The sequence below is a fragment of the Brienomyrus brachyistius genome, chromosome 21 (assembly GCF_023856365.1).
Source record: "Brienomyrus brachyistius isolate T26 chromosome 21, BBRACH_0.4, whole genome shotgun sequence".
Classification (NCBI taxonomy): domain Eukaryota; kingdom Metazoa; phylum Chordata; class Actinopteri; order Osteoglossiformes; family Mormyridae; genus Brienomyrus; species Brienomyrus brachyistius.
This window is the reverse complement of record NC_064553.1, coordinates 844,367-856,008: the sequence shown is the minus strand read 5'-3', so window position 1 is coordinate 856,008 and position 11,642 is coordinate 844,367. Positions and strand designations below refer to the sequence as shown.

Here is an 11,642-nt window from a genome sequence, read left to right as displayed (position 1 = left end):
GTAATCTCGCGTTATCTTCCGAGACTTCGCGAGAGGAGAAGGCGGAAGAGCGAGCTGAAGGCAGAGGTTTGTTTTGACGTTCAGCGGCGAACATGGAGGCGCGGATATTTCTCGTCGCTGGGGCGAGTTTGTGCTGTTTGCTGCTTTGTACTGCGGTGTCTGCAGACGTCTTCGACGGCGTCTTGGGGAACACCGCGTCCTGCCATAAGACTTGCCAGCTGACCTACAGCCTTCACACCTATCCTCGGGTGAGTTTCCAGGGCCTGGGCGGAAGGCGCCCTCCAGCCGCCGGGCACCGCGGTTCGTACGGGGCTTGGGTTGCCGTGGCCGGTGCTCTGACTCTGCATTTCACCCGTAAGGTTTCGAAGTAATGGCGGCGTGTATTTGAGGTGTGGCGTGTTTATTTATTCTGCAGGAGGAAGAACTGTATGCCTGTCAGCGGGGTTGTCGTCTGTTCTCCATCTGTCAGTTTGTGGGCGATGGCGAGGAACTGAACCAGACGAAGTCCGAGTGCGATGCAGGTACCGTTGTGGTCTGTGTATTTTTCCATCGCGATTTTATTTCGGTGTTTTACTAAGTAGGTGGCTTGTGCCACGTGACCGACAGCAATAGCGGGCAGCTTTTATTATTGGTAAAGTTAAAGGACGTCGGACGCTGTGCTGAGAGCTAATTCCGCCCCTCATGCAGCTTGCCGTGAGGCCTACAGCCAGTCCAATGAGCAGTACGCCTGCAGCCTGGGCTGCCTGAACCAGCTGCCGTTTGCCGAGCAGAGACAGCAGCAGGTAGGTCACCACGGGTCCTGCCAGCGCTCCCTGCTTTGCCCCGGAACACGGATGGCGGACATTCCGTCCGAGTTAAAGGAATCCTTATTTAGTAATCATGTAGTATCCAAGTTAAGCTTCTACAGGTCGTTAAGTTATATTCTTTAAGGTAAGGTTAACTGTGTAAATGATCCTGGGTTTTTAGAAAAGAGCATATAGGGTATGATGGCTTTGTATTGCATTTTCATGTGATATTCAGCCTCCAGGTGTCCATATACAAAGTAAGAACAGCTGTTTAAGCCTTTTGCTGCTCTGCTACTTGCGCAGCTCTTGGCCATGGTGCCCAGGATCCATCTGCTCTACCCCCTGACCCTGGTGCGTGGCTTCTGGAACGACGTCATGAGCTCTGCCCACAGCTTCATCTCCTCCTCCTGGACGTTCTACCTTCAGGCGGACGATGGCAAAGTGGTCATATTTCAGGTGATGGCGCTGCACAGAGTAAACAGTCCGCTGTCATTTGTAATAATGTAATTCGATCCACCGGGATTCTTTATTCACGAGGTGTTCCTGATCTACACCGCAGCCTTCACACTTGTTTGCTTCCTGAGCATATGTGTACTGACGAATTTCTCACTCTCAGACCGAGCCTCAGATCCAGTTCATTCCGCCATACGAACTGCCGCAGGATGAAGGAGAGCAGCCTCTGCTCCCATGTAGGTTTCTTGCCGCCGAACCTCCTCGCAGCATTTCCCCCTGCCAGGTTTGTTCTGTGACCACTGACTCTTGCTGATGTTGTAGCTAAACTTGTTTACAAAGACTACCAGCGGTCCTTCATCCAGGAACGGGACCGGAACATGTTCGCAGACAGCGGCCACGCCGAGGAGGACTACAGTCTGTTCAGTTGTCTTGCGAGGTCGGTGTGCAGAAGATCTGCAGTACTTTTCTAGCCCTGTAGAGAGATTCTGACATGATTGTGAAGCTGCTTTGCTGAGGTATAATTTCCTGTTAATTTGCACCTTCCTGTGGGTAACTTGTAAAGCTGTCTGTTGTGGAAGGCCTTCATTCCTGGAGTTAATCATGGATTAAAGAAGAATGTCAGGTTGCCATGCCTTGTATGCTCGTCATGGCTTACTGTGCCTCAGGTAATCCACTAGAGAGGGTTGTTCAGTGATCTGCGAATCCCCAGCATGCCAGCTGGTTGTGTGTTGCGCGTTTGAGCTGAAAGACTAAAAATAGCATAAGCATATGCTGACAGCCTGGTTTTACTGGATTAATAGATGCTGTTGGACCATCTGATCCTGTGTACAGTGAACATGGCCAGCCTGTAGACTGCGTCGGACTGACCTCAGACTCTGCTGCTCTGTTTGCCTGCTCAGGAACCCCTGGCTTCCAGGCTGGATCCTGACCACTACACTCATCCTCTCGGTTTTGGTCCTGATCTGGATCTGCTGTGCCACTGTTGCGACGGCCATGGACCAGTATGTGCCATCGGAGGTGAGCTCCCATCCTGTTCAGTTTGTGGCTTAGACGGTGCCGGACCTTTTGACCTGGAGGGTAACTGCTGGCCTCATGCCTTTATAACTGCAGAAGCTGAGTATATATGGAGACATGGAATACACGACTGAGCAGAAGCTGACACCATACCCTCCATCCTCCCTTGTCATCATCAGCTCGTTGGCGGAGGAGGAGGCGGGGCCTCTGCCATCTAAAGTCAACCTCAACCAGTCCAGTATTTAAGGGGGGACTGCTTTGAGTTGGGGGGGGGGGGGGGGGGGTTCAGCATTCTATTCTTACTCTGGTCTTAGTTGGTCAGGCAGGATCTTTCGATTTGCGTTTGTAATATCGACTTTCGGAGCTTTTTGTATGTCTTTTCTGAATCCTGGTTTTTCATAGAGATCCTTTGTAGGGCTGAGGGGTGAATACCTTTGTTTGTATATTTGCACTTTTGCTGCCGCACCCTGGCCGTCGCCGTGTGACGTGCTGTCCTTTCCAAGCATTACCACGTAGTCTGGTGTGGAGTATGAATTTCCTGCATTCTCTCTGTATGAAGGAGGCGTGAGGATGCTCTGCCTCTGTGTGACCTGCCGTAAACCGAGGACTGTTTCTGCTGATTGGCTCCGAATTTATTGCCATGGACTTGAATTGCACTATTTTTCTCTCATTGATTCTTTCTTTAAAATGGCCGAATTTTAACCATGTTGGAAACTCGGTACTGGCTCGGTACTGGCCACAAGGGCAGCTCCAGGGTACGCCGACAAGTCACTCTGGGCACTGTACGGGATTGCCTTTGTGTTTGTTCATTAAAATGGGTTAAATGCCATGTATCGTGTATTTTGTGGGTTTGTATTCTAAACATGTAGTCAAACCTGACGTCGCTTTTTAAGGCTTCCAGTCTAACCAGCTGGCTGTAGTTTTCACATGTCTTGCGTACTCCTGTGTGGCAATGAGGACTTAGTGTCTAAATAGGCCCTGTGCTCCAGTAATCAGGTGGAGGCATGTGTGTGTCATGTTCTAAGCCCTCATCGGCGGGCGGGGCCAATGAACTCGGCCAATGACGGAGCACAGAACCCCACCTGACTCAGGCAACGCCCACCCTGTACCACAACGGCGGTTCCCTGGGTTTTGGTGTCCCCCAAGCTGGCCCTGCCGTGGGCATGTTACGGACCTCCCAGGGGTCACCCCCTCGTCTTTCCCAGCACCACTCCGCGCTGACGCAGTCTGGATGCCCTGTTCCCACCGCATGCTAATGGCTCTGTTATATTTCCTACAATGCAGGTGAATCATTAAAATGAAATCAAAATGGAAATGTGGCTTTTGGACTTAAAAATTGGGAAAGTTGGTGACAGAGAAACATTTAATAACTTCATTAAAAATATACATTTGTTTGTTGAATGACGGCATTAATTCCAGTTCGAAAATCAGGAGATTTCATTGGATGCTGCTATGGCAGTGGCTGGATGGGGAAAAGCCAGTCAGCAGCCCAGGAGAGGCTCCAGTGGGAAGGGCCAGGACCTCAGCCCTGCTCCTGCTCAAGCAGCCGGGCCATAGTGCTCAGTAGCTGTTCAGCAGATCCCAGTCCTCCACTGTCAGTTGGACCGCTTTCTGCTTGGCCAGGGGGCTGGGATGGAGGGCTGGAGGGCTGGCCTCCCTCTTCCTCTTTTGGCTGCTGGAAGCCGCTTTACAGAAATGGATCCTGGCTTTCTCATCATCATCCTCCTCCTCACCCTTTTTACGCGAAGTCGCTCCTTTAGCTGCTTCATGGACAAACCTCTTTCTTCCATCTGGAAGAGAGAGACATGGACAGTGGTGATGGCATGTGTAAGGAAAGGGTTCATATTTACATTTATTTAGCAGAAGCTTTTGTCCAAAGCAGCGTCCAAGTGTAAAGCCTGAATTCTGCTTCTGCCTCGAGCCTATGCCATCGCGAGCATTTATTTTTCTCGTGTTTGTGTCGCTGTGCAACTACACCACCGAAACACGAGGTCAGGGGTGTCCAATGTTATCCACAAAGGGCTGGTGTGTGTGGGTGGGTTTTCACTGCAACTCCCTAATTAGATTACTAAATTTAGAGGACTGATTGGCTGAAGAGTCCTCACACCTGGGTTTGAACAGCTGACCTACAGGTTACCCTAAAAATCTGCGTACACACCGGCCCTTTGCGGATAAGATTGGCCACCCCTGCACTAGGTGACGTATTTTTGGACGTTGTTTGTCATCCCACCTTGCAATATATTCAGCTGTTGAATCATGCAATTGAAAAGTGAGAAAATTCCATTAATGGAGTCCAGGTTACATTTATACTGCTGCAAACTTTCCATAGACAACTTTGGAAAAATGTTGAACTGCTACAAAGTCACTTTTTATGCATTTTCCCTTCTAAAGTTCGTATCTATACTACGTTTTACGTCTTGTAAGTATGAATAAGTAATGGAGGTAAGTGTAACTGAGGCTGTCATCCTGAGTGCTTTATAGACCTGTTGCTGTGGCCGAGGTGGGTTATTTAATTCTATATTTAAATAGTGTTTCAGTCAGTGATATAAGTACACCTGGGATGTACGCTTTCTTCGCTGATAAAAAAAAAAAAAACACTACCAAGCGGACTAATCACAGCTGTTGTGATGTGCGTCACTGCGATGTGCAGTGACAATTCTGGGGAGATGCAGATCAGGCCACAGCACAGGGTCCACAGCTATGCCGTACTTAGTGTCGATTCTATGCAGAATGATAAATCAGCCTTAAGCAACACGTATGTCAGAATGTGTGCAGGAACGGTGCTGAACCCACAGAAGCGAAGCACGTCGTCTTTTGGAAGGGATGCTCTCAGCTTTGACAACTCAGCCCTGCGGATCTCCCACTGCTTAACCACCTGAAGAAAGCAAGTCAATTCATAGTCATTTTCCACATCTCTGTTGTAGACAGTAACGCACCCAAATAGATTCAACATACAAAAGTAACATTTTTTGATGTCTTTACTGCTACCTACATCATGTTTTTTCAGTATTTATAAGTCAAATAAGGGCTCAAACTCAGTATGGTGTAAATAGCAGCAGTCCTGACCTGCTCTGCCCAGCCCCGCGTCTTACAGTGCGAATGGCACAGGTCTGTCAGTGGGACCTCAGCCAGCACAAGTCCCATGCCATCACGGAGGGTCTCCTTCACGTGCTCACTGATCTGAAAAGCAGCATGACAAGCCTTAACGGGTCTCCCTGGGGTATTTACCACAAACAGACGGGTGTGAAATCCAGGGAAGATAGCTGTCACCTGAATTTCCGTCCCTGACACGTCCAGCCCTTGTAGGGCTGGGAAGCAGGTCAGATACCCAACTGCCTGCTCACTGAGAGGGTTGTCTTCAGGAGACAAGATCATTTCATGTCAGTGTCTTTCTCCAAGAGTAACATAATAAAATTAATTTTCATACATGACAGACTGTGAACACATTACGAAAAGACCTCACAGGACAAATCGAGCAGCTTCAGGCAGTCGAGTCCCCTCTTCATCACTCTGATAGGTGCAGTCAGCTTTCTCAGCCCGTAATCAGAGAGGATATTATCTCCCAAAGACAGCCAGGTGAGACTGTAGGAGAAACTTCCCTGAATGATGTTCCCTTTTAAACTGGCTACCTATTTAATTGCACTAGATTCTGTTGTAACACTACAGCTTCTGGCATATGCTATATGAAAATTATATTAAAGTGACAGTGTTTTAGATACGTCAAATAGCATTTAATTTTCCTCACCTGGACAAAGCCTCCGAAGTCAAGTGTGGAAGAATCTCATGGTTATCCCCAAGTTTACAACCATATAGGTCTAAACTCTTAAGATCATGAAACATTTTGATCTCCTCCAGCTTTTCTGACACTAGGAGGTGTCTTCAAAAAAAATAAGCGAAATGGATCAGTCATCACATAAGTTATGATTTACACTTATACGAAGGCGGACATGCACGGTGCTAGGGAGATTGCCACCTTTTCCGGAGACAGAGCGATTTAAGCACCAGGTGCCCGTAGGCTTCGCTGAAGAGGCGGAGAGCACGGGTTCCCGACTTAGCATCGGCGAACTTCTGCTTCTCCTCTGCGGCTATGAAGAGCTGCTCCGCTATTTGCTCAGGAAAACCGATGAGAGAGTCGATGTGCTGCACATTTTCGGCAACGAAGAGCAGTGCCATTTTAAAAAGGGACTTGGCCGTGTAGCGAAGGTTGCCCTCCTTCGTGTACGTGAAGACGAAATGCTCCTTTCTCCTGCAGATGCTGACCGGAGCCTGGGATCCGCCGTCACCCCGGAGCCGCACGGTGAAGCCCCTTGGGAAGGGCCTGGACGGTGGTATCCTGCAGTGCCTAAGCGACCCGATTGACAGTGAACTGTCATTCAGACAGCGGAGCTCGCCGTTTTCCCTGATGAAAACAGGGCCGCTAGTTTCGTAGTTTTCCCAGGAACACATTGTGAAGTTTACTGGGATCACTGGCCCCAAGGAGAACGAAAAATGCACTCAACACCGACAGGATGGTTAAACCAGCGGAACCGAGCAGCTTCTTTTAGCGCGTCGCATCCGCATGTTAAGTGTGAAGGCTCAAAAAACCCATAAAACTAATGGTTGAAACAGCCCTAAAGATAAGATGCCAGCACGCTCACGTACAGTTGTATTTACGGTCCGATGTGCAACAATGACAGTGAACAGTGTTCCTATGTGTTTGGGTTTAAATAAATGTGATCCAAAATCAATCGTTAAAATAACGACAATACTTCATTTATTGAGGCCGAATAAGTTTGTCGGCATTCATTTTGAAGTTATTAAAATAAAGTACAAGGGCCGTTAAATACAATTGATTATTTAGTTTACCCGTGCAGTAGAGAAAGAGATGTATGGTAATGCTACTCTTGATAGGGTAACACTTTATTCGACGGGACACAAATAATAACAAATTGTGAATGAATCCTGAACAAATATAATTGCTAGTTGAGATAAAAGGTTCGTAGTTCATAAATGTTTACAGAATTAACAGATATAGCAACAAATACAGCAACTGCTTGATATGAAAGAGGCGTCATGATCGAGTTATTTTAGCAAGCAGCCAAAAATATGAACGATAGATACATTTAGGATGAGTCTCAACAACAATGAATTAGCTGATTAGCGCAAACTTATTTATAATAATAAGTAATAAGAGTGGCTAATAATCTAACTCTTGCTCGTATCTAGTAGTCATTGAGGGCGAGCATGCTAGCATACTCATGGAGATAACTACTCGCCGAGTCCCCCTTAGACCGTGTAGGAATACATCGAAACAAAATTATCTTGTGCTATAAATCACACTGGTCTCATTCATTTTTCAAGTGAGGAAAAACTTTGTAACAAACATCTGCATTCAATGTCGCCAAGTCATTGTAGATATTGGCCACGGCCGCATATGTATAAGAATACTATACGAATGAGCATTTACTTGCTCCTTTTCCTGTCATTAAATACTACGTTTTATGGAATTGCTTGAATGACAATGTAGGATGACGTAGGAAGTAACACGTGGCCGGAAGTGTATGTTTCCGGAAGTGTCGATGTTTACTTATCCCGGTTTGTTTTGTCAACGTAACTATTTACCCGTTAAACTACACATTGGTAGGTTTTTACAGTGTTTTGGGAGATTAATGGTCACTCTGTAAATTACTGGCTATCAGACTACGCACCTGGCGCGAATAACATGGCTTATACTCATGTACTAGATGCCGGGGCTTTTGACTGCATTGGAATTTAAATGTTGCTGAATGACTGAAGGTCTCTGTGCTTGTATAGATATGAGAAAATCATTTACAGGAGAATGACTGATGGAGCCGCGATTAGTACTGTGAGAGAGCTGAAAGTGGGATAAATATAGAAAGTTCCCATAAACTGATTACTGGCCTGTTTTTACGCATCGTAGTTATTCAGTTACAGTATCAGTGAATCACATCAATACTCTGAATAATTAATTAATATGCCCTGGATGGCCGATCATAATTCTCCCGCTTTCTTCCGTTTTCCCCCTAATATCAAGGTGCACTTTCTCTTTCTGTCTCCCTCTCCGTGTCTCTCCGTTTATCCTGTTCACGGACAGCTGAGCTCTACTCCGGGGTAACAGATCAGTCTGATGTGAGCTGATGGCTGCGGCCGACGACCTGCGCTTTCAGGGTGAGTGGCCATCCGCGTCCTATTTCATTAGGCAAATTCCTAATACAGTATGTTTTGGGCTGCAATTGTAAATGGTTTGAAATGTTTCTGCTGCTTTCCCAAAAACGCCTCAATGTTAGAATTTGATGACGCCGAGAGCCTACTGGCTGTAAACAGGGAGGCCACTACTATTAGTATCGAGGATCCTGGCAGCAAACCCCATAAACCGAGGAGAGTGGCCCGGGAGAAGGACGACGACCACAGCCTCATTGAGGACATCGACTCCGACAAAACTGAGGTTATAAAAATCAACACCTTCGTTATAAGCCCAACCAATCTGCTAAGAGCGGCCCATCTAATCTCTGTCGCAAAACATTTGTTTGCTTGTAGCTCCTTGCAAGTCAGAAGAAAAGTGCCCCCTTCTGGACTTTTGAGTATTACCAAACTTTTTTTGATGTAGAGACCTATCAGGTACTTTGTCTCTCAGTTACGTCATTCTTTATTTCTTTCAAGATTATTCTGTATATTTACTTGATGAACCACATTCTTGCTGATTGTAAAATGTTGCCAGGTTCTGGACCGAATTAAAGGGTCTATTCTCCCATGGCCTGGGAAAAACTTTGTTAGACTCTATGTCCGCAACAACCCGGATCTGTATGGTAAGTAAGTTCACGCTGCGTGTCTCTAACATGCCACACAGTATTTCCAGGCTAAGCAGAAATGAAGGTCTAGGTTTCTGCTTGTTCTCTGAGGACCCTTCTGGATCTGTGCCACCCTGGTGTTCGCCATCGCCATAAGTGGAAACATCTCCAGCTTCTTGCTCTGCTTCGGCAGACCTTCCCATCGCTATGTGCCAGAATTCAGCAAAGGTCAGTCGCATGCAGCACACGCACAGTTTGGCTCTTTATCACGCTGTGGCAGCACTGGGGCGTAGCGAGCGCCAGGTGACTGCAGTGTACCGACGAAGGCTTCATTCCCCTTTTTTTCCAGTGACGCTGGCGGCCACTGCCATCTTCAGCTATGCCTGGCTGGTGCCACTCACCCTCTGGGGTTTCCTACTGTGGCGGAACAGCAGAGTGATGAACGTTGTGTCCTACTCCTTCCTGGAGATTGTTTGTATCTATGGGTACTCCCTCTTCGTGTTCATCCCTGCTGCGGTGAGAGCATGAGTGAGGGAGCAGCTGCACCCATCCGCCGTGTCAGTCATCTGTAAAAAGGGACATGAAGCATGGAAATGAATGATGCACATGATGTTTCTGATATGAACACTCAGATTTTAGGAAACAGTATCAAAGTCCTGAGAGAATCATCTTGTAATCATCTTGAGTGTAGCGGACTGAAAAGCTGTGGTGTCTCCATGCTCTCTGAATTGCAGGTCTTGTGGATCATTCCCAGTGAGACAGTAAGGTGGTTTTCCATCCTGGTCGCCATGTGTCTCTCGGGTTCAGTTCTGGTGCTGACATTCTGGCCCGCAGTCCGAGATGATCATCACAGGGTTGCCCTGGCTACCGTTACAGTTATCGTTACTCTGCACGTCCTGCTTGCAGTAGGTTGTAAGGTAAAGATACTCCTTTTAAATGTCACTGCATGGTCTTGCCTTTTACTGCCTGTTCAAAGGACACCCTGAGATTCTTGGGCCCCGAGTCTGAGTTAGCTGCCAGTGACACTTCTTGCATTCAGTGACTGTCTGTCTGCCTGCTTTAAGACATGCTTCCACTAGGCCTGATGTCTTCAGCTAGCGCTGCACCCTGCCCTGTCATGTAGGCGGCACAGGTGTCGTCTAGGTGACCCCTTAAAGGCACTAATGCTGATCCGAGTCGTCCATTTGATTTCAGGAGTATTTCTTTGACGTGCAAGACATATCTGATCCTGCCCATTCTGTCGAATACCTTGCTGGCAATAAAACGGTGCTGGCAGCAAAGCCGCAGTGAGATGGTACGGCTCCCCGAGGTGAGTTCCGCCGCAGTGAACATTACAGTGTGCAGTGAAATGCTTGCTTGCCTAGCTCCAAGACACAGGGAACACAAGTATAATGGTGGACATCCTTGAATCTCGTTCACTGAGGTGGCGAGTGCTGCTTTAGGTTGTGGTTCCTTGACCCCCTGCCCTGCTTCTCCGTCAGCTCTCTGCCTTGCGCACGGATACGTTACGTGTGACAGGGCATCTGTAGCGCACTGGAAATGTAAAATTCCATCGACAAGCTGAACATAGGTTGTAATGCAATAGCGGTGTGCAGTATTTCATCTGCACATTTGGCTGTGTAACATAATATGTAACGTGATGCATCACACTGCCTTCCTGTGCACATTTTCACCTTCCCCAGTCAGGTGTTATTCTTTTTAAATTCAGCTTCTCTTGTTGCCTTGATGCAGAGCATCGAGTTGCAGTGTGGAAAACGCCGTGGGATGTGCAGAAGCTGCCACAGCGTGACCGTGAACTGCTCTCGGCAGCTCCTGGAGGGGACTTTGGTTCACACATACGATGACTCTGAAAGTGCCTTAAAGACTTCGCTGTCTGTGTCGTTACTGAGTGCCTCAAATATAACTGCACTGTAAATCGTGTAGAGGCCGCTGTTCTGCTGCAGAAAATTCATAACGCTGTTAAAACTGTGTACGGAGAACTTATGCGCTTAACGTTTGACTGTGGCTGGCTGCGTTTGCCTGTGACTGGCTGCGTTTGCCTGTGGCTGGCTGCGTTTGCCTGTGGCTGGCTGCGTTTGCCTGTGACTGGCTGCGTTTGCCTGTGACTGGCTGCGTTTGCCTGTGCATGTCTGTCGTGGTGCCATAGCAGTTTCCCTCTCCCGGTGTGATCATAGTCGTCTCTGAATGGGTCATTTTGTAGCCAGCATTGTTAGCCGTCATTAAGGTAAAAGCTCCGCAAGCCGCTTCGTAACAGGATGTCTTAGGCGGGGCTCAAATATTAACACTAAATTTAGAGTCAGGGTCCTTTTTTATAGTAAGTCCGGTTCTCATGTGATACTCGTACACCAATGGTGTGACTGGATAAGAGACAGCTGTCATTTGCTGTCTTCAGCAAGGATGTCAGCTCACGTCATGGTGGAGGTGGTGGTGGTGGCGACCTGGAGGACATTTACTGCATCATATTATGAAATGGGCGTGTTTATGTTATTGATGGATCATTATTACATTTTTATCAATAAAAATATCCAATTATGTTTCCCTTTGGCCTTATAGTTCTGAAGTTTAACTGTGACTGCTTTTGCCTTCGACGGTCAGTGATGTT

The 11,642-nt window shown here is 47.4% G+C and overlaps 3 protein-coding genes across 5 annotated transcripts; 2 read left to right on the top strand and 1 right to left on the bottom strand.

Moving 5' to 3' along the window:
• Positions 1 to 25: 25 nt before the first annotated feature.
• Positions 26 to 3,081, top strand: tmem59 (transmembrane protein 59). The gene is made up of 8 exons (XM_048988481.1): positions 26 to 248; positions 416 to 521; positions 688 to 782; positions 1,089 to 1,241; positions 1,402 to 1,474; positions 1,560 to 1,674; positions 2,138 to 2,255; positions 2,349 to 3,081. The coding sequence occupies exons 1-8, from the start codon at positions 93 to 95 to the stop codon at positions 2,496 to 2,498; spliced, it is 966 nt and encodes a 321-aa protein (XP_048844438.1). The 5' UTR covers positions 26 to 92; the 3' UTR covers positions 2,499 to 3,081.
• A 524-nt stretch (positions 3,082 to 3,605) lies between these two features.
• Positions 3,606 to 7,652, bottom strand: lrrc42 (leucine rich repeat containing 42). Of its 2 annotated transcripts, XM_048988476.1 has the most exons (7): positions 6,226 to 6,939; positions 5,998 to 6,129; positions 5,716 to 5,834; positions 5,523 to 5,608; positions 5,319 to 5,432; positions 5,046 to 5,127; positions 3,606 to 4,042 (listed from the first exon to the last, which is right to left on the bottom strand). In XM_048988476.1, exons 1-7 carry the CDS (start codon positions 6,696 to 6,698, stop codon positions 3,813 to 3,815), a joined length of 1,236 nt encoding a protein of 411 aa, XP_048844433.1. In that variant the 5' UTR covers positions 6,699 to 6,939; the 3' UTR covers positions 3,606 to 3,812. The 2 variants fall into 2 exon arrangements, with proteins under 2 accessions (XP_048844433.1, XP_048844432.1); XM_048988475.1 differs by having other exon boundaries at positions 5,319 to 5,608; positions 6,226 to 7,652.
• A 91-nt stretch (positions 7,653 to 7,743) lies between these two features.
• yipf1 (Yip1 domain family, member 1) lies at positions 7,744 to 11,578 on the top strand. 2 transcript variants are annotated; one of them, XM_048988484.1, is made up of 10 exons: positions 7,744 to 7,871; positions 8,347 to 8,420; positions 8,540 to 8,697; positions 8,790 to 8,870; positions 8,971 to 9,058; positions 9,152 to 9,268; positions 9,390 to 9,556; positions 9,775 to 9,957; positions 10,235 to 10,349; positions 10,772 to 11,578. In XM_048988484.1, exons 2-9 carry the CDS (start codon positions 8,390 to 8,392, stop codon positions 10,328 to 10,330), a joined length of 921 nt encoding a protein of 306 aa, XP_048844441.1. In that variant the 5' UTR covers positions 7,744 to 7,871; positions 8,347 to 8,389; the 3' UTR covers positions 10,331 to 10,349; positions 10,772 to 11,578. The 2 variants fall into 2 exon arrangements, with proteins under 2 accessions (XP_048844441.1, XP_048844440.1); XM_048988483.1 differs by having other exon boundaries at positions 7,758 to 7,871; positions 8,287 to 8,420.
• The last annotated feature ends 64 nt before the right edge of the window (positions 11,579 to 11,642 follow it).